At 36.6% G+C, this 21522-nt stretch overlaps 1 protein-coding gene across 5 annotated transcripts in view; it reads left to right on the top strand.

Annotated features, from left to right (window-relative positions):
* Nucleotides 1-21522, top strand: part of LOC123875464 (Down syndrome cell adhesion molecule-like protein Dscam2) — a 227211-nt gene that overhangs the window by 134882 nt on the left and 70807 nt on the right. For all 5 annotated transcript variants that reach the window (XR_006798144.1, XM_045921300.1, XM_045921302.1 and 2 more), the window contains exon 3: nt 20152-20270. Coding sequence is in view for 4 of the 5 variants with exons in the window: in XM_045921300.1 (XP_045777256.1) it covers nt 20152-20270 (119 nt within the window). In the remaining variant the exon portion in view is untranslated. The remainder of the gene's footprint in view (nt 1-20151; nt 20271-21522) is intronic.

The following is a 21522-nucleotide window of genomic DNA, read 5'->3' as shown; positions in this document are numbered from 1 at the left end:
ACAACCGATAAACGAAAAAACAGACACATTTTCGCATTTATAGATGGGTAGTATATAACAACTAAAATGTGATAGGTTAAGAGAGGTCTCTCCGTCACTCGCTTCATACAAACGTAGTTCCAATTTCATTTGAATATTAAGCAACCAAAGTCCATGAAATTTTGCAGACATATTCTAGAAACTAATATATATGTCTGTGGTTTTCCAGATTTCTGTTAAAATATTCGGTTTCTAAGTTACGCGGTCTTAATTTACATACAATTTTTTGAACCCCTGTAATTTTAAAACTACATATTTTTAGAAAAATCTAAAACACCACAGACACAGATATTAGTTTCTAGAATGTCTGCATAATTTCATGGACTTTGGTTGCTTAATATTCGAATGAAATTGGAACTACGATTGTATGAAGCGAGTGACGGAGAGAGCCCTGTTAAAGATGGAATGTCACAGTTGTGATTATATTATCAGATCTCGATTCAGAGTTAGGTAACAGTTTTGGTAACAGTGGAGTATAATCAAAGTATATACCATTAAATGCTATGGGTATTGGGTACGGGACTACTAGGGTCTCATAAAATAGAGGAATGCTCCGTGTAACAGGCGGCATTTGGCCAGGAATGTTCACGGCTGGCCGCGCTACCACGCGCCATCGATTTTCGACTTACAAACCCGTTAACGCCTGTGTTGTCTCCAAAATTGCTTTGCAGTATCTGCATTTACAAATAACACCATTATATTTACGCTATAATTACAAAAGTGTTTGACAGTTATTTTAAAAAATTCAATCATAGTATTTTAAAAACAGTTTCGACTGTGTCTTGTTTGCTTGTTGTGTGTTGTTTGTTCGGAAAATTAAAAAAAACCGGTCAAGTGCGAGTCGGACTCGGATACGAAGTGTTCCGAAACATCGTACAAAATATTTTTATATTTTTATATGCAATACTGCAAAATAATGACAACAGCGCAATCTACATATATGTGATTTAGTAAATATCATAAAGATGACAGACAGACAGATTTTTTTTATAGACTAACGCTTTGGTACAATCAGACTAACTGACAAGTGATGATGCAGCCTAAGACCACGCTTGCCTAGGAGATGACAATTCGCTCCTGACTTGAAGAAGGAGGGAAAACTGATGCCGGAGAAACGAGGAGGCGAATCTGTATCCGTGGAACTTCGACTACGTCCGGGTGCAGATCTCGCTGTCTTTTGGTACGACAGTAGATAGGTGAAGGTCCAAGGAACCATCTTAAAATAAATTTCCGAAACCTTTTACAGCTCTAAAGAAGAAAATTACGACTATAGTATGAAAATGTAACAAGATGGTGTTAAAGGTCTATTGAATTTAAGGAAGCACGCCGCTCGCGCCCGATTTCCTACGAAATGTTCAATCGAGCGAATATTGCAGGCGACCGTTATTATTCTAATGTAGGGTTCGGGATCGAGGGACATAAAAAGTTTTATACAGCAGAAATTTTGTACTAAAACGTTTTATGCGTAATTAGAAGGGGGCGTGATAACATTCAAGGATAAGTGTTTTAGAGACGAACTTCATTAAAAACCTTTGAGTACTTTGAGTATAAGTGAAATATCTTGGGTGGGGTAAACACTAAGCTCTAATTCACACGAGCGTTATAAAAGCGTTGCGTTAAAACCCGGTGTTGGCGGGTAATAACGTTGTACGCGTTAAAAAAGCGTTGTCGTGTGAACAGATACTTGTAAATGCATTTGTTCTATTTGAACACTTTGTTTCGCGTCATGTCGCTATGCTAATGTTAAAATATGTTAAGATCTGTAGCTCGTATAATATGCGCGTTCGTTAATTCCTACCTATATTATATATCTATAATTCTTTTAATAATTTGAAAATTCCATTTCTTTTTAGATTTACGATTTTTACAAACTACTTTGTATAACAACTTATTCTTCGACACTTCCTATTTCACGGCCGGGCAACCCATATATACGAGTATTGTGGAAAATTTTAAGATAATGTAGAAACTATAGACCCGCCCACCCGAATTAAATACGGAAACATGCTTATAGGAAGAAGAAGCTTTAATTTTATCGTAAAAGAGAAATTATTATACATTTCAATCCGAGCGCTACAATAGTTCCAGAGAGCCAGCTGCAAGCGCTGATTGGATCAAGTTGTCGGATTTCAATGAGACTGGAATTAAGCCTTTGGAATCCGGACTCTTTATATACTGACTTATAATTTAAAATTATATGTATATAGTATATTCTGTTTAATAAAGTAAGCCTTTACTTCACGTACGTTTCCTTTGAGTACGATCCCATACACAGTCATACACTGTGTATATTTATTCGTAAAGAAATTGAGTTTTTGTGAATTTATACGCTTCTTGCGCAGGTACGGGATACCTACCTATTCTTTGATATCGTGGGGTTATTAGCCACTAAAACCCTCTCGTCGGCCAACTGTCAGCGCAGTACATTAATAGGATCCAAGATTTCATGATCTCGTTGTACTGGACTCGTCCCGGCTGAGTTTGTTGTGGGCTCTTCTCAGACTTGAGCGCGTTTGAAACCCTCGAAGCTTTAATTTTAAGTTTACTTAATTAATTATTGTCACGACTACATCATCTTAAAAATCTAACGATTTTGACAATCAAAAGGTGTACAAATACTTTGAATAAACGATTTTGGGTTTTGAGTTTTGATGCCAGTTGCTTTTGTATCACAGCACGCTGCTGACTTCCCAGGGTCTTACGGATATGTCAATTAAGTAATTAATTAATGAAATTTACTAAATCACAGTCCGTCAATAACTTGTAGTATTCTTCTTAAAAGTGTTAGGTATATCTTGTACCTACGATAGTACCTACGATGGTACCTACGATGGTACCTTCGTGTGCGAGTGCGACTTGCACTTGATATACTTACTTATAATAATAAAAAAAACACTAACAAAAAAAGTACGTTTATTTTTGTTTGGATTTTCAAATTAATTATAGTATCGAGAAGTAAAATATCACAATTTCGTTAATTAATAACATTACTTTTTACATCTATCGGCCCGTTAGCATGTCGGTGACGTGACCTTGAAGTTTTTACCCATGCCAAAATCGCCTAAAGAAGTTTTCACTTCAATAAAGATACGATTTAAAAAATTACGAGAAAGTTTACAAAAAGATAAGATTTAGATGAAATCGGAATTTCAAACCACTCTCTATAAAATATTATAAAAGTGTGTACGAAGCTGATGAAATCAGAGCTTCGATCGGCTTCATAAAATTATAATGATGTACAAACCTTGTACAAACCTACTGAGATTTATGTGGCATAATCGAGAAGGCCGTAATTTGATCAACTTGTTCGATTTCACGACGGCTCCGAGCTCCAAGCCGATCCCAATTAATCCTTTGAAATCTTGAAGCTGCCTACGTCCTTGATCTTTAACCTAGCACATTCCTAGTATATATTCAGCCATGTACTACTTATGTATTTAATGTTCAAGACCCTATCACTATGGCACCATATTCGGAACAAGTGTAAATTAAAAATTTAGGTGTGAAGGTTACAGTAACTAGAAAAGAGCTGATAACTTTCAAACGGCTGAACCGATTTTCTTGGATTATAGCTAAGGACACTCTCGATCAAGCCACCTTTCAAACAAATAAACCAAATTAAAATCGGTTCATTAGTTTAGGAGCTACGATGCTACAGACAGATACACACGTCAAACTTATAACACCCCTCTTTTTGGGTCGGGGGTTACTAAAATAATGTCCCTGTTTTGCTTTCGTAGTGCTTAATTCTAAATTGTATTGTGGGGTCTTTCGTGATTGTCGCACAAGCTTTTCCGGACTTAAATGTTATATCACGTAATAATTCTACGAACAATAAACGGCCAAGCCATAATTTTTTTACCAAGATGTAGGGTTTGTAGAATCAGAGCTTGTAAGTGGAGTTATTTGTTATTTATTGTTATAAATGTGACACGGTCAAGAGCTCCACTTACGCTTACTTTGGACTTGGGATAGACCCCATGGGCAGCACAAATCGAAGCTCACCTAGGGGCTTGGCTCTACTAGAGATCATAACTTTTTATCAGTGAAAGCATTAGGAACTTGTGAGTCTTGGCAATCAAATTTACATGAAATGTTTTTACATGAAATCTTTATGTATCGGATGGTATTGCGTTTTAACAATACGTCTCCTTGTTATATCGATAAACATGGTGATCCGTACACACTATTACCTATTAAGACATTCCGTCATTCCGTCGCTTGGCGTCGCACGTTACGCACTGTGTATTGTGTTACGCGAAGAATACCTAATTACAAAAATGGGTTTTACTAAATGTTCTACGTGTAATAAAAATATAACTAAGAAAGTTTTTGGTATAGTGTGTAGCAGGTGTGAAAAAAGTGTCCACGCTACCCATGAATGTGCGAAGCTGTCCAATAAACAGCTGGCGACTCTTCGAAACACCCCTGGATTGGAATGGAGCTGCGCCGAATGCATATGTAACGTGTCACGCAGATCGTCAACATTTGTTTCTGTGGACGAATCTGACGATGAGGAAGAAGCACCCCTTAGCAAGGACGTAAACTCCAAACTAATCAGTCAGATAACATCGGAGATGAAAAAAATTTTTAAGAAAGAATTCGAGGACTTCAAGAAAGAATTTGAAATTTCACTCAATTTTCTAGGTGAACAGATGTCGAGTTTGGAAGAGTGTGTTAAAGGTCAAGAAAGTAGAATTAGAGTGCTAGAAAACAAAAATAACGAACTTCAAAACAAAAATAAGAACCTAGAACTTCGAGTAGTCTGCGTTGAGACCCAGATGCAGGAAATGGAACAAAAAGCACTTTTGAATTCCTTGGAAATATCTGGACTACCTGAAGTGGCTATACAAAAACCCCTGGAAACTATGAAATCTGTTGCCACCAAGCTTAAGGTGGCCATAGACGATGTAAAATCCACCCGCTGCATGCCAATCCGTAAAGATCACCCGTGTTCCCTTCTCGTGGAATTACATTCGATAAAGTCCCGCGAACAATGGATTTCCGCGGCCAAGCAGGTGACTCCTACAGTTGGTGACATTGTAACTAATGCATTACACGAAGTGGCTAAAAATCCAGTTTTTATTCGTGAAGCCCTAACACCGCATAATAAAATGTTGTTGTATAACGCGAAAAAAAATCTACGTCCAATATATGAATTTATCTGGTGTAAAAATGGTAAAGTTTTTGCAAGGAAAACAAAGGAAAGTAAAGTGCATTTAATTAGATCCATGTCGGATATTGAATCCCTAACCAAATAACGTGAGTACCTACCTACCTACCTGCACTTATTTATATTATAAATATTAAGTTATTCAAGTATTACATTATTTTCATTTCAAAAGATATTTTTGTATATAAATTGTAATGGATAGTAATTATATACAATCACCTGAAATAACTGAATACTTTGATTGTTTAAATTGCAACAACTTTATCAAAAAACTTCCGAATTGTCACATTAATCTCTTAGCTATACATATTAATATACGTTCAATAACAAAAAACTACGCTAAGTTGCTGCATCTAATAGAAATAAGTTTACATCCCATCGATATAATAATATTAACCGAAGTAGGTATAGCACAGAATGTCTGTCATTTGTTCAACATTCCTGGCTATAAAATGCATTCACAACTGCGACAGAATAGAAAAGGCGGAGGTGTTATCGTGTATATAAGGAACTATTTAAAATTTACTTATATGACTTATAGTTCACAAACATTTGAGTCGATAATTGGTTCTATTAAAACACCGTGTAATACAGTAATCGCCTTGTGTGCAATTTATAGACCTCCATCTTATAATAAGCAGCTGTTTATTAATGAATTGTCACTATTATTAGATAACTTACAGCACTTTGTCAACATTATAGTTATTGGAGATATGAACATAGACCTGAAATTGTCATCCGTTATGAGAGATAAGTACTTAAACCTACTGGCGGAGCAGGGTCTGAAGTGTGGTATTAGTGATTATACACGTATTGAAAAAAGATTAAGTTTAACTACAAAATCGTGCATTGATCACATTTTTGTGCGCTCCCACACGGCGGACCCTTGCACGGCTGCGGTCGATACGGTACTGGCGGATCATCGCCTGACCATAATAGCACTATGCAATATTTACGAATCAAGGTCACTTAACTTTACTGTAAGCAAGCAAATACCTATTTATGACCCTGTGATATTAGGCGAGGAATTATGTGCGGATTGGTCTCATATTGACAATATGCAGTCTCCGCAGCAAATGTATACTTTCATTTCTGATACTTTTAATAATGCTTATTCAAAGGCAAAGAGAATTATTAATATAAATTCAAAACTACATTGCCAGGCGCCATGGATAAATAAAAAAATCATTAATTTGAGTAATAAGCGAGATGAATTGTTTCATAAATGGAAGAAAGATCAAAATAACGTAGTGTTAAGATTAGAATATAATAGGAAAAGAAATAAGGTAAATAAAATAACTGAATACTATAGAAATTTATACTATAAAAAGAAAATAATTAAAAATTTTAATAATTCAAGAAAATTGTGGCAATTACTAAATGATATCGCAGGAAGGATAGTAAGATCAATTGATGAGGTTGTGTTAAATGCTTTTAAATCGCTCAGTCGTGTACCACAGCAAATTGCAGACAACTTTGCGACCAACTTTGACACTACCGTGAAAAATATATTGCCGAATTGCAACCAGAACTTATTAAATCGTGGTCAAAACAACACGATACAATCTAATTGTAGCATGTATTTTAGGAAGGCAACGCCGGATAGTGTCTATAAATTAATAAATAGGTTTCGTATTGATAAAGCCCCAGGATTTGATTGTGTTAGAATGAAAGACATCAAGGGCATTGCTAATATAATTTCAGAACCTTTAGCTAAATTCATAAATGCCTGTATTAAAACTGAGTCGTATCCTGATGAACTTAAAGTAGGTTGTGTAAGACCAGTACACAAGAAAGGTAAATATGATGACATAAATAATTATAGGCCAATCACTTTAACATCTTCCATAGATAAAATAGTAGAAAAATATATCTGTAATCAAATACATGTGTTCTATCAAAAAAATGATATTTTAAGCTCTAGCCAATTTGGTTTTAGGCCCGGTAAGAATACGACAATGTTATTGTCAGACTTTACAGATCAAGTTAATTCATGGATGAACCAAAAACTACATGTTCTGACTTTATTTATTGATTTTTCTCGTGCATTTGACACATTAGATCACAACAAGCTTATTACAAGATTAGAAAACTCAGGTATACGGGGATCTCTTTTAAATTGGTGTAAAAACTATCTGAGTAATAGAAGCTACCGCGTTAGGATCTGTGACAGCTATAGCGCACCAATCACAGTAACTGAGGGCACAGCTCAAGGTTCCGTGCTTGGACCATTGCATTTTATAGCTTATGTGAATGATATGAATAAGATATTTAGCCACTGTACTACGTACCAATATGCTGATGATACATGCATGCTTGTAGCAGCTAAAGATGTCAATGATGCCTTGCTAATGCTACAGGAAGACTTTGATAATTTAAATAAATGGTGTCATGATAGTGGTTTAATATTAAACTCTCAAAAGACAAAATTAGTCCACATACATTCACCAAATTTAAAAGCTAACAGCATGTTAAAACATAAACTTATTGCGCATAATCATAATTGTTTGCACCAACCACATAGCAACTGTAATTGTCCCACTATTGAAATAGTTAACTCGCATAAATACTTAGGATTAATAATTGACCATAAGTTCAACTGGCATGAGCACATAAAGCATGTCTGTGATAAGCTCAGAGCATTCTTGGCAAACTTATTTATAATTAGAAAGAGGTTAAATTTTAAAGTCAAATTGATGCTGTACAATGCTCTTGCCGACTCCATAATTGCTTATGGGTTGAGTAGCTATGGTCGAACCGACAAGTCGCACTTACAACATGTTTATCAGTTGCAACTGAGGATTTTAAAAACCATTGTTCCTCTAAATATTAAACTACTTGCAAAAAATAATGAAAATCTTATATTTAAGTATTGTAAAGTGATTAATATTTATGACAAAGTACAATTTACGCTTCTGAAAGAACAATTTTTTAATTTAGCCATACAAAAGGAAGTTAGTAACAAAATTCAGACACGCAAAGTAACTCAAAAAAAACTAGTTACCATCTTTGCAAAAAATAAATATGGTGAGCGCACTAGCGCGTACATGATCCCTCGCCTAATAAATAGTTTAGATAATAGTTTTAGATCAGGACTTACCGAATGTAACCTTAAACACAAGTTAAAATCATACTTTCAAAACAAATATTAACAATTCCCATTTTTGAAAAATTAAATATAACAAATTATTATTTTGTAATGTTCCCTAGTGCTTCTATAAATAATATATATATTATTTATGGAAGCACTATACCCAAAATCTTTTAATGGACGGAATGATAAGCAACAATACTAAACCTTAGTGGTTTTTTTTGTTGTGTTAAAAGCATTTGTAAAACGTTCAATATTTGATAGTTAATAAAAAAAAAAAAAAAAAAAAAAGAACGCAGTTTATACTCTCCCTCGCACCAACGTCGAAAGAGTAGAGCATTGTTTGTCTGTGATTATTTATGCGGTATTGTACTGCGAGCTATTGTATCGCTAATGAGTGATCCGAGTGCGCGTCACTACGTATAATATTTAGTCTGAAAAAATATTCCTAACTTCCTTCAGAATTAACCTTGATTCTTACCCTCAGAGTGTATAATAGGTATGAGTACCTACTTTAAAGTAAGAGTACTAAGAAAAACGCAGGGAGCCCCTGGATTGAAGGTTAGGCCCTAACCCGTTACTGGTGAGCAGTTCATCATCATCCAGCCATCGTCAGCTCACTATTGAGCACGGTGTTTGCTCTTAGAATGAGAGTAGTTTGACCATAATGTAATGGCCTGACCTGCTGGTCAGGCTATAACCTCTCTGTCTATATAGGTATATCCGCACTAGCAAGTGCGGATTTACAGACATCACTCACCTTTGAAATATTATGGAACTTATTCTACTTATTATTATTATTAACTTACTTTAATTATTAATTTTATAAATGCGAAAGTATGTATGTCTGGCTGTCTATCTGCTAACTTTTCACGGCCCAACAGTTTATAAGTTTTAACTGATTTTGATGAAATTTGGGGATTAGCTTACATCTCGGGACGGACATAGGCTACTTTTTATCCCGGAAAATTAAATGGGCCCTTATGAATCCCGTGGGAACTCTTTCCCACGGGATTCTTAAGGGCCCATCCGTTTCACCGATTTTTATGAAAGGTACAGATATTGCTTGCGTCCCGGAAATTGACGTAAGTAACTTTTCATCCCGGAAAAGCAGAGTCCCCACGAGATTTGTCATAAACATAAATCCACGCGGACGAAGTCGCAGGCATCATCTAGTATTAGTATAGATGTAAAGCCAATGGGTTCACGGCTAAGGCTAATTCGAACAGCTAGGATATGGAACGCCCTTCCGGCGTCAGTTTTCCCTTCCACCTATAATATGGGTACCTTCTAGTCAAGAGTGAATAGGCAACTTCTAGGCAAGCGCGCTCCATCTTAGGCTGCATCATCACTTGCTAGCAGGTCTGATTGCAGCCAAGCGCTAGTCTATATAATTAAAAAAAAAAGGCCAGACTTTACATAGTTCTTTGCAAATCAAAAAGTTAAAAATGAATAGCACTGAATATAGTCTGCCCTTGGTGGCTAGGACCAACGATAGAGTGAGGGTAGTAGGTACTTTATTGTTTGTCTGCGATTATTTACGCGGTATTGTATCGCAGCTTATTGTGCCGCTAATGAGCTATTCGAAAGCACGTCTCGTAGTTAGTGCGGCCCTGTCTAGTTTGTACTACAGATAGCCATTATTACTATAGTTCGCGACAGGTTGAGATGGCAATCGGGGTGGAGACGTTCCGCACACCCGCACAGCCGCACAGCCCGGTGCGGGTGCGCGGGGCGTCCCTCCGCCTCCGTACTATAGTTTTAATTAAGTACGCTAAACAAATAAAAAAAATTCAAAAGAAAAATAAAACCGACTTCAAAAACGAGCTTCAACACTTGGATATCTAGTTTCTTTTATTATGCTCGCTCGACTTCATACATACACTTAATACGTGTAGAAACAAAAATTAATTTTTACTTTTTAATGCTTGTGGTTTTTGAAGTCAGTTTTATTTTTCTTTTGAAAATTTTTTATTTCACAATTTTTAGTGGCCCCATTGTACTATAATATGCTATGCCCAGTTAAAACCCTACTGTTTACTAAGCTATTACACTGATCGCGAGCAATTTGCTCTGATCCATTGAGAAGTTCTGTTCTCCATCTACGAAGATATTCGTCAGATCTTCATCTTTATATGGGAAAACCTGCGAAGTATATCCTTTCAAACAAAAAATAAAAATCCAAATCGGTCCAGGCGTCTTTGAGTAATCGGGGAACATACATAAAAAATATTAAAAAAATTTTTTAAAAAGATTCCGATGAATTGAGAACCTCCTCCTTTTTTGAAGTTGGTTAAAAATAAAATAAATTTGGTATTTCAGTTCTAAATAATATTTATTGCACCTACCTAATGAAATATTCGACACAATATTATTATTAAATGAATAAAAGCCTACTTGTTGAGAACTTAATGTCAATATTATTCATGTAAATATCGTAAATGCTTATGAAATTCTCTTTAGACAAAATAAACAGGCAAATAGCGAGGTATCTTGGTTATAACGATGATTTACTGTAATAGCTGTGGAGTGTTGTGGTTGGAACTTCTGTTTATTATACGCTCTGTGGCATCTAATATTACTTGATTAATTCTCTTATATATTTAGGTATTTATTAAGCTATATATATCTCTTTGTATATTTATCTACATCTATATCTTTTCACGGCTTGAAATATTTATAAGCTAGTTTTAAGCCACTGGGCTTTTGAACAAAAATCTTTTGAAAACGACTGCAATATTATAAAGATCATAATATTCGTAGAAGTCGTAGACACTCGTAGCCGTAGACCGCTACGATTGTGTTGTATAGAACTAAGCTGTCTTACTAGTTGACAGTCAGAAAGGATTTCAGAAAATCCTGTGAGATCGGAAAACGTGTCAAAAATCTCTACGTAAAGGAAGTTGCAAGTAACAGATGTAATTAAAGTTTGTACTTCTAGTAAGAAGTTCATCTTCTTCTTCTTCTTCTTCTAGTGCCATCTCCTATCGGAGGTTGGCAATCATTAAGGCTAACTGGATTTTGTTCACCGCTGCTCTAAACAGTGACCTTGTACTCATATTAAACCAATGGCGAAGGTAGTTCGTCTACGGCCAGGTCTGCGTTTGCCTTTTATTTTTAACCCCCGACCATATTATGGAGAATTCTAAGGCATGCAGGTTTGCTCAAGATGTTTTCCTTCACTGTTAGCAAGTGACATTTTAATTGTTCAAAACGCACATAATTCAAAAAAACTATAAAGCCTCGGCCCTCCCGAAAAGGCCGATGTCTTAAACACTAGGCTATCTATGCTCACTTTTGTTAGTCGTAAAGTTAGACATTTGATCATTTCAAAGGAATTGGAAAATTTTTAGCAATCGTGTGCTGTTCTTAAATACGATTTTGGTATGGAACCCTAAAAACCTTAATTATTGGTGCCTAATGTTGCAACAATCCTAAATGGAGGCAATCAGTGTTCCGAAAGATTGGATCCTTTACTTACAAGAGCTTTAGTATACAAATTTAAGTCTTATCTCATTTAAAATAGGGTCTAAAAGCTGTTCTTGCGTTTAAAATACAAGATATTCTTGAGAGAAAAGTTTGAAATAAGTACTTACTTATTATTTTAAGTAGTTACGGACTTACTTAGCCAAGATTTACCTAAATCTAAACTGTATTAAGTACTCGTAGCATTCGTAGTAATATGCCAGGCAATTTAGCAGTGTTTTAAAAACTAATAAAAAAAATATAAAAATAAAAAAAGAAAGGAAAAAATACATTAAAAATTACAAAAAATAAAATATATATATAATTTAGAGGAAGACTAAAATAATAAATAATAAAAATAATAATTTAAAAACTAAATTGAATAGAGGAAGCCGTAGAGGAATCGTAAGCTTGCCGGCTTATCGGTGCTATATAGGATAGGATACTAGCTGATGCCCGCAACTTCGTCCGCGTGGATATAGTTTTTAAAATCCTGTGGGAACTTTTTGATTTTCCGGTATAAAAGTAGCCTATATCACTCTCCACATCAATAGGTATCCATGCAAAAATCAAGCCGATCGGTAATTGCTCCGTCAATGATCAATGGTTGCTCCATTGCGGCGTGGACAAAATTAACATACAAACACACTTTCACATTTATAATATGGGTAGTGATTTTTAACCCCCGACGCAAAAAGCGGGGTGTTATAAGCTTGACGTTTGTATCTGTGTATTTGTCTGTGGCATAGTAGCTCCTAAACGAATGAACCGATTTTAATTTAGTTTTTTTGTTTGAAAGGTGGCTTGATCGAGAGTGATCTTAGTTAATTTAATTAATTAGCTTAATAATTTTATCGAAGAAAATTGGTTCAGCCGTTTGAAATTATCAGTAACAGATGATTGATCTATTTAAGTAAATTAAATACCACCTTTAACTAACAGTAGTTTCCCTACTGCACTACATTATCAAAAAATCTACCACGCCGGGGCCTTTTATAGCAACTGGCTGAAAATTCGGAAGTTTTTCCTAAAACCGAAAACTGTTCCTGGCATATTGACACAGACGTAGCGTTTCGGCGAAAAGGACTACGTTAGCCGACCAAATAACAGAGGATGCTGACTGGAGATTTTTTTACGTTTTCTCGTCTAATTTAAACTGACAGCTCTGTCTGCGCAGTTTCCGTTCGTTGTTGATTTTGTTTGCCGAGTATTCGTATGTTTTTTATTTAATTTATACGTATAGTTCTAAATAAGTAATCCACCCCTTTTCCTTACATTTTCATATTACAATGTGAAATTTCACAACTAAGAAATTCACATTACAATGTGGTTTTTTTTCCAAACCAAAAATTTTTAATAAGTAGGACGTATTCGTGTCTGGAATTCATTACTAACTTTTACATAATTCCCCGACACCAGAGTAAGTATGAAAGTATTAAGTATGAAGCCAAACACATAGAGCCCTGTAAAAGTTCGCAATCTACTAGATTAATCTAATAGGCAGTGTGTATTTGCAGCCCTACTATAAGTACTTAGTTATCGTATTTTCCCCTCATCCTTATTAATGTACTCCTTGTTAAGAAAATAGCTGACGTTCTCAAAGTAATTACTTCTGAAAGCTTTACTTAATAACAATAATTGTCAAATCCACCCATGTACGTACTACATCATAACATTCGCTTTGTCACTAGTTTACATCCACAACAGACAGTAACTCGACTAGCAAACAAATCAGAGATAATGAAGCTGTATTTCCACCATAAATGTGTGAGAAGAGGAAGAATGTGTGTCACTCACACACCTAACACTCACCCTTCATTATAATCAACCTATCGCCCGGCTCACTCCTGAGTAGGTACGTCTTTCTCAACAGGTCTCTTCTTAGAATGAAAATGGTTTGGGTCCACTACGCTGAACAAGTATGGAATGGCAGACTGACCCAATGCAGATCGGATCAGGATCACTTTATGTATTTTTTATAGTTTACTATATGATAATCACGACTGCGTAAGTTTCTGTTTTCAACAATCCCGTGGAAGATTTTTGATTTACCGAGATAAAAGTATCAGTATATTCGTCTCCGGGATGCACGCTATCTCTTTCTATTTTTTTTTCTTTAAAAAAAAAAGAATATTAGCCATTTTTAATTATGACTAACATTTCCCTTTCCCCTCCAACTAAGCGCTAAGCTTGTGCTAGGAGTGGGTACGATAATAGTGCAACGGGTGGGGTTTGAACCGCCGACCTTTCGGATTTCAGTCCGCTCCTATAACGTTGAGGCTTAAATGTCTCTGCACCAAATAGATGATGTCCGCGAATACATCCACTTGGATTTAGGTATTTTAAGAACCCCGTGGGAACTCTTGGATTTTCCGGGACAAAAGTAGCCTACGTCCGTCCCCGGGATGCAAGTAATCTCTGTACCAAATTTCGTCAAAATCGTGAAATACAGGGGTGGTGAATTTGCAGACAGATAGGCAGATACATTTTCATCATTAATAGTATGGACAACTGGATTTAGTTGAACTCATTTTGACAAAATAATATTTAATAATATAAAATCATATAAAGATAATAACAATATCTAAACTACTTACACGAATTTAATCTTATTGGTATCAGTAAACACACAAATTCCTCGCTATGCTTTATCGCGGATTTCTAGTGGAAACAGCTTTATATATCTTTGAACATGTCAGAACTTAGATTTGCCAAGAGCGTTCCCTTTATCTCCACTCCTTAATCTAAGATCTCTCCACAAACGGTTATACTCCAAGAGACAGTCACAAACAATCTCTGTTATGGTTTAAGAGGGGTCTCTCCGTCACTCGCTTCATACAAACGTAGTTCCAATTTCATTTGAATATTAAGCAACCAAAGTCCATGAAATTTTGCAGACATATTCTAGAAACTAATATCTGTGTCTGTGGTGTTTTAGATTTTTCTAAAAATATGTAGTTTTAAAATTACAGGGGCTCAAAGATTTGTATGTAAATTAATACCGCGTAACTTTGAAACCGAATATTTTATATTTTAAACTGAATTTTTATACGAGCATATTTTATCATCGAGGCAAAGAGACAGTTGCAATTTCTTCCATGATTATGGAACAAATCGCAAAACGTCTGTCTTTAGTTTGCATGCACAGCAGACAGCAACCCAACTCACAAACAAATTAGAGATAATAACGTTTTGGAACGTCATGTCAGAACTCAAATCCGGCACGAGTATTCCCTTTATCTTCCCTATTAATTACAGACAAAGAGACAGTTACAATTTTCTTCTATAAACTTGGAATAATATCTGTGTCTTTGTAAAGGAATTGCCAGTTTTACGCAAACATATTTTTTAAATATTGTCTTTATTACATGTTTATGTTATTTATTTAATATAATACCTACGTCAGATCTAAATATAAAACTTACCTAATAGTCACATTTACTTAGCTCACTTAGACTGTGACATAAGACCATAGATATGTACATAAGACTGATTAATAAGACACATAATTCAGAATAGGTATACCGCGTTCTTGTAATAACAGAATAATTTATTTATTGCTATCTACAGTTTAATTTTATCATTCGTTTAAAAGAACAGCTAACACAATTTTTTTACCTTAATTTAGACTGAAATAAAAATAAAATAGTTATATTTGTTCACATAGTAACTTGCCTGTTTATTGTTAGTTTACATCAGTTTCAAGCATCTCCACGTTAACCCAAATCAGAAATAGAGTAACCTCTTGAAGCATATCTGCTCAGCCATGAACGTTCTCTCTGTCGCAATTCATTATAACACAATTACTCATAGTCAAAGAGACAATTGTAGGATTTCCTGTGTAGCATTAATATACAACAAATCCATACTAATATAATAAATGCGAAAGTATGTATGTCTGTCTGTCTGTCTATCTGCTACCTTTTCACGGCTCAACAGTTAAACCGATTCTGACGGGTACAGAGTTAGCTTATATCCCGGGGACAGACATAGGCTACTTTTATCCCGGAAAATCAAAGAGTTCCCACGGGATTCCTAAAGACCCATCCGCTCAACCGATTTGTATGAAAATTGGTACCGAGGTAGCTTGGGTCCATGTTATTGACATAGACAACTTTTTATCCCGAAAAACCAAACAGTTCCCACGGGATCTTCATGAATCTACATCCACGCGGACGTAGTCGCAGGAATCCTCTAGTCAATTATAATTCAGAACATATTTTTCTTCCATGCAGTAGTTTTGTCCTACAACTTTGCATGGGTTTCGATTTTTAAAAATAACTTTAATTTCTCAAAATCCTTTCTCAGTATAGACATTCTAAGTACGTTATAGAAAGGAACTGCATGCAACTTAAGATTTTCTCACGTTTCTAGAACCAGCGATATAAAATGTAGGTATATTGATGTGTCAGTCAGTCTGTTCGTTTCATTTTATAAGTATAATACATAGATTGAAATAAGCGCTATCTATGTATGTGGAAGTTTTGAGGCTTTTGCGCCTTTTGCGAGTCTTGCAGGTGGTCTCTTGGTATGCGATTAACTTAAAATACCATCCATAGTAGGTATAGTAGGTACTAGAATAGCGGCTGTTGTGAAATTAAACGGAAATCGAAGGCAACGGTTTGCGGCGTCGACCTATCTATAAATTGCTGTAGATCTAGTAGATCTAGATGGTCTATCACTCTAGATAGGTCTGTGATATCACTTAGTCGGATATTATAGACATACCTGAATAACGAACGGTTTTAAACGTCGTAGTTTCCACTCCTATTTAAATCCTTTCCGTCTTTGATCAATTAAATTCAGATTTCACAAAGCGCTCTTTGATAATCGATTGGATGTGAAAGTCAAATCAAAATCCATAGATGCAAGTATTAGAACGATGCCATTTAGTTACGAAAAATATCGATAGATTTGCTAAACTCTAAATTTTATTATAATGATGTGACCCCTTTGTACCCATTTTAGTATATTTTTAATATTATAATTTTATTTAAAGTAGTTTGATTACAAATCGTCGGGTATGTTACGCCTATAATATGGCCAAAACTACGTAAAACCTTGAAATATATGGTTTTGTATGTCTTTTCTTATTTTTAAATCCGTTCTCAATGAAGATCGCATTATAAAATTACACCGATTGAGACAAAACTTTTTTATTTCCCAAGACTAATTTACAGAGATAAACATACAGTTTTTAAAACATATTTTTAATCGATTAATGAATAGTATTAAAAATTCTAAGAGGTAACTCTTAGAATTTTTAATACTATTTTAATTAGTGACATTTTACTAACTATTGTTTTAATTTTTTTTCGTGATTAAGTTTAAGGTATCATAGCAAATCGCATGCTAATAGCTAGAATTTGGCTCTAAGTAGCTTTTTTGTTTTTGTAATAACAACTCCACTGTATGATTCTCGTAATAAATAAATTTGAATTTGGCAGGGACAAAACTTTCACGCCTCTTCTGTGAATAGTAAGTTTTCCTAAGTAAGCAGTTGTTATTATTACTGTTATATTATTTCAGTGTGACTATTGAAGATCTACCAAGTAACTACTACATATCTATCTATACCTACTCGGAAATAGCAGTTGTAGCGTATTAAAACGGAAATCGAAGGGTGCGGCTTGCGGTATTGCCCTGCCTATATCTATCTATCTATTTATCTATCTGGTAGATCTACCTAACTGAAGATAGGTTAGTAATATCTGAATATCAGATAGTTTATGGCTTTCAGTGATGACTGAGATGACTTAAGATTTTGATTCGTGTTTTGTACCTACGGATTCTAAAACACAAGATACCATTAAAGCATTTACGTAAGTATTGTTGATATTGACTCTCATACTAATAGTTACCATATACCTACCACTAGCTACTATTTGGAAATTACTGATAATAGATATCTATGTCAAGTAGTAACTAATACCTATTAATGGAGATATTATATTAGATCACTTTCGACGCAGGGGTAAGCGCTGGGGGCGCCAGCCAGGTAACCTCCCAGTGTGCCTGGATGCTGCTGGTCCCTTTTGGATGCGTCCGAGGGGAAGAGCAGTGTTCGGGCCGGTGCGCCCCGGTAACATGGCTAATAATTTCTCTTCGAAGATATTGTTGGCTATGGGTAATGACCTGGCAGGAGGGAGGTTTCTCCGCGTGTCCCTCTGACTAGCAGAGGGCACAGTGGACGAAGTGTAGGACGGGACACGGGCGACGTGCGCGTCCCAGGGTCGGGGGACGCACTTCGTTGGTGCGTCACGGAGGTGCGGTGGTGGGGACCGAGCAGGTCCCCAGTGGAGGGTCTGCCTCGGCAGACGTCGCTGGCTGGGTTGCGGTTGTTTGCTTCGGCCGTTCCCGTGACCCAGTCGCCAGGCGACGCGCAGTAGCGCCGCTGGGGTTTAGTGGGTATTCCGGTCGCTTCTCGGCCGGCGAGTCCCACATACCCTCCCTCCGGGGGAGATGCGTAAATGCATTCCCCAGCGTCAACAAAAAAAAAAGGGGTAAGCGCTGTATCTTATTAGTGGGAGGTCCCGGGTTCGATTCCCGGCAGGCAGGGGTTTGGAATTTTATGATTTCTAAATTTCTAGTCTGGTCTGGTGGTAGGTTTTGGCCGTGGCTAGTTATCACCCAACCGGCAAAGCTGTGCCACCAAGCGATTTAGCGTTCCGAGACGACGCCGCGTAACAACCAAAGGAGTATGGGCTTATTGAAAAACTGTCATATTCCATCCAGGCTAGCCCACTTCCATCTTAGACAGCATCATCACTTACCACCAGGTAAGATTACAGTTAAGGGTTGCAATCTAACTTGTATCTGAATTAAAAAAAACTTTGATATTATAAGACTAGTCGGTCAGAGTGAGGACCTGCATGCTTGAGCGTTCTCCGTAATGTTCTCAAAGGTGCGTGCAGTCTGTCAATCCACACTAGGTCAGCGTGGTGGACTATAGCCTAAAACCTTCTCAATCTGAGAAGAGGTTCATGCACAGTAGTGCGCCAGTAATGGGTTGATCATGATGAGGTAAGTAGTTGGTCAAAGTTAACGTATCTATACCTACCTACAGTATAAAACTTTATGCAACTCAACTACCAACTTATAAATGTAGCGAGAAATAGGTAGGTATTCTATAAAAATTCACTACGAAGTTTTACTACGAAATAAGTTCGTGTCTGTAAGCTTAGTATGAGATTTTACATCTCATCAATCAATGTTGATACAATTCGAGCGTCGAAACGCAATGACGTCAAAATAAAATGTACCTTAATGCTATTGTTTCAAAGTCGAAAATTCATTACCACCGATTTAAACTTTGCAAGGTTGCTTGGTGCGCTGGTTTTGCTCAGTAGGTAGATGTAAATATGAACTTGAGCTTTAAAACAAGGCTATTAAAATCTTTTTTACTTTAAAGCTAAAGTGTTTCAACGCTCGAATTCAATTAACATTGATGAGATGTAAAATCTTAAACTAAGCCTACGGTAGTGAATTTTACTACGTAAGCAGGTCAAGGCTTTTACTTAAGTTACTCAATAGTTAGTCGAGCCCTGAGGGAGACGTTAAGGGAAGAATGGGGCAAATGCCGAGGGTTGGGTCTAATAGCATTTACTACACCAAATCGTTACCTACAGAGGCTGCTATAAAGTGTTTTACAAATTGTTTTATCCCCTACTTCGATGGAATCTGTGTAGAGTTGATATTTTATGTAAACGTAAACAAGTTCCAAGTAATACTTACCTAGCTGTATTGCTTGCTACACGAGGCTCGAGCTGTTAATCTCTTCACACTTAATATTATAAAGGCGAAAGTTTGTATGTGTGTGTGTGTGTATGTTTGTTACTCCTTCACGCAAAAACCACTGGACGGATTTGGCTGAAATTCAGAATGGAGTTAGATAATATCCTGGATTAGCACATAGGCTACTTTTTATCCCGGAAAACCAAAGAGTTCCCACGGGATTTCGAAAAATCTAAATCCACGCGGACGAAGTCTCGGGCGTCAGCTAGTAGGCTATAAAAAGAATCTCTTTAAATAATTATGAAAAAAAATCAGCACAGTAGGTGATTTACTCTTTGATAGTAAGAAGTAAGATGCAACAGAGGGAGTGTCAGTGTTGTCACATTATTGGTTTGTCAATCTTTGGCGTCTATACTCCCAATCTTAAACTTCCTTCGTGCACCAGCACCGTGGAACCGGGTTCACTCCGCGTGTTGCAACTCCATTCGATGTAAGTCGACGCGCTGCAACTCCACTTGGCATTCTCTCACTCTCTTGGTCTGCGCTAGCCTGAGTCGCTACCATACGATGTTCTAAATCTCACTAAGAAAATACCTACCACTGATATTTAACGTTTCCGTACATATTCTTACACAGTGTTTCTTTACAGCAGTACGCGCAACACCAGAGCCCCGCAGTTCGCCCACGATCACAGAACCGCCCCACCACGTCGAGTTTACCAACGACACAGGCACCATGCTGTCGTGCTCCACAAGAGGACAGTACCAGGTGAGACCAGCAATATACTCTACATCCACACAACAGGGTTCCTGACCAGCCACGGCAGTTAATGGAGACTAGCCAACTAAACAAGACATGTATCCTGTTAAATATAACCTAAATGGCAAGGGCATGCAAGCAAAAATGAACTTGCAACTTCTAAACAAGCGCGCTGCAACCCAGACCTCATCATAGCTTTTGCAAGCAAGCCTTTCTCGCCATAAAAAAGGTTAACCAACAAAACAGAGATTTTATCGTGCACAAGTGCGTGTGGAATTCAAACCCGGGACCCTACGACTAAATAAACTAGCCACAACATCCTAGCTAGCCCAACCTAGATGACGTACCATCGGGGTCATTATTAGCACACGATCTGTACACACAGATACATAACAGCGTTAATACCCACAATTTGGCAGAATAAAGGACAATGCCCAAGCCGGCCAAGGGACTGTGGAATTTAGAGTAATATCGGTATCAAACTTTTTGTATCAGAATGTATTTTGTTTTGCGTCCCTTTCAAAATTTGTCCTCTGTCATTGTGCTGCATAGCGCATTCGAGTATCATCTCTATAATCTCATTTGAACTTTGGAGTAGTTACCTACGTTAATATGTAAACTACACACTACAAATAAAAATAAAACTACTTCCAAAAGGAAACTAACCTACTTACCTCCTATAAATCTTACAACAAACGGTCCTTTTCCAGGTGACACTATATCATGTCCCATTAAGGTAAGAAAGAAACAGGCGAAAACAGGGCAAATAAGACGAATGTACGTACGCCTGTCCTTAGCCTGTCCTAGTGCGCTTGCAAGGGGATGTGACCTCATTTATTTAAGTTGCGCTTAGGACAAAGACAATTCTTATGCGACTCTCACTGTTGGCTCACAAAAATGGAGGACTCTACTGCATACTGCAGGCTTTCATCCAACTGACTTGCAGAAAACACATTTGCATTATTAAGTGTTCAAAGGTTTTGCTGGCACTTTGATAAACTTAGATGGTTTTTATGATGATGGTGATATATATGTTGATGGTGATGATGGTGAAATAATATGGTGGAATGAAGAGTATATAAAGCTGTGTAGGTAATAACGGTTTGGATGGCGTTGAACAGAAGTGTTAGGCAAAGTAGCCAAAACAGACAGATCTGCCATAGTATTATCTCAATGTTTTTTTTTTGTTTGAGGTTACTAAAGTGAAAACTTTTTTAGGCGTGCTGGGCAATTTTGGGATAAGTTTTATTAACCCCCGACC

Source organism: Maniola jurtina, chromosome 20, assembly GCF_905333055.1.
Source record: "Maniola jurtina chromosome 20, ilManJurt1.1, whole genome shotgun sequence".
NCBI classification, from domain to species: Eukaryota; Metazoa; Arthropoda; class Insecta; order Lepidoptera; family Nymphalidae; genus Maniola; species Maniola jurtina.
This window is presented reverse-complemented; position numbering and strand designations above follow the sequence as displayed.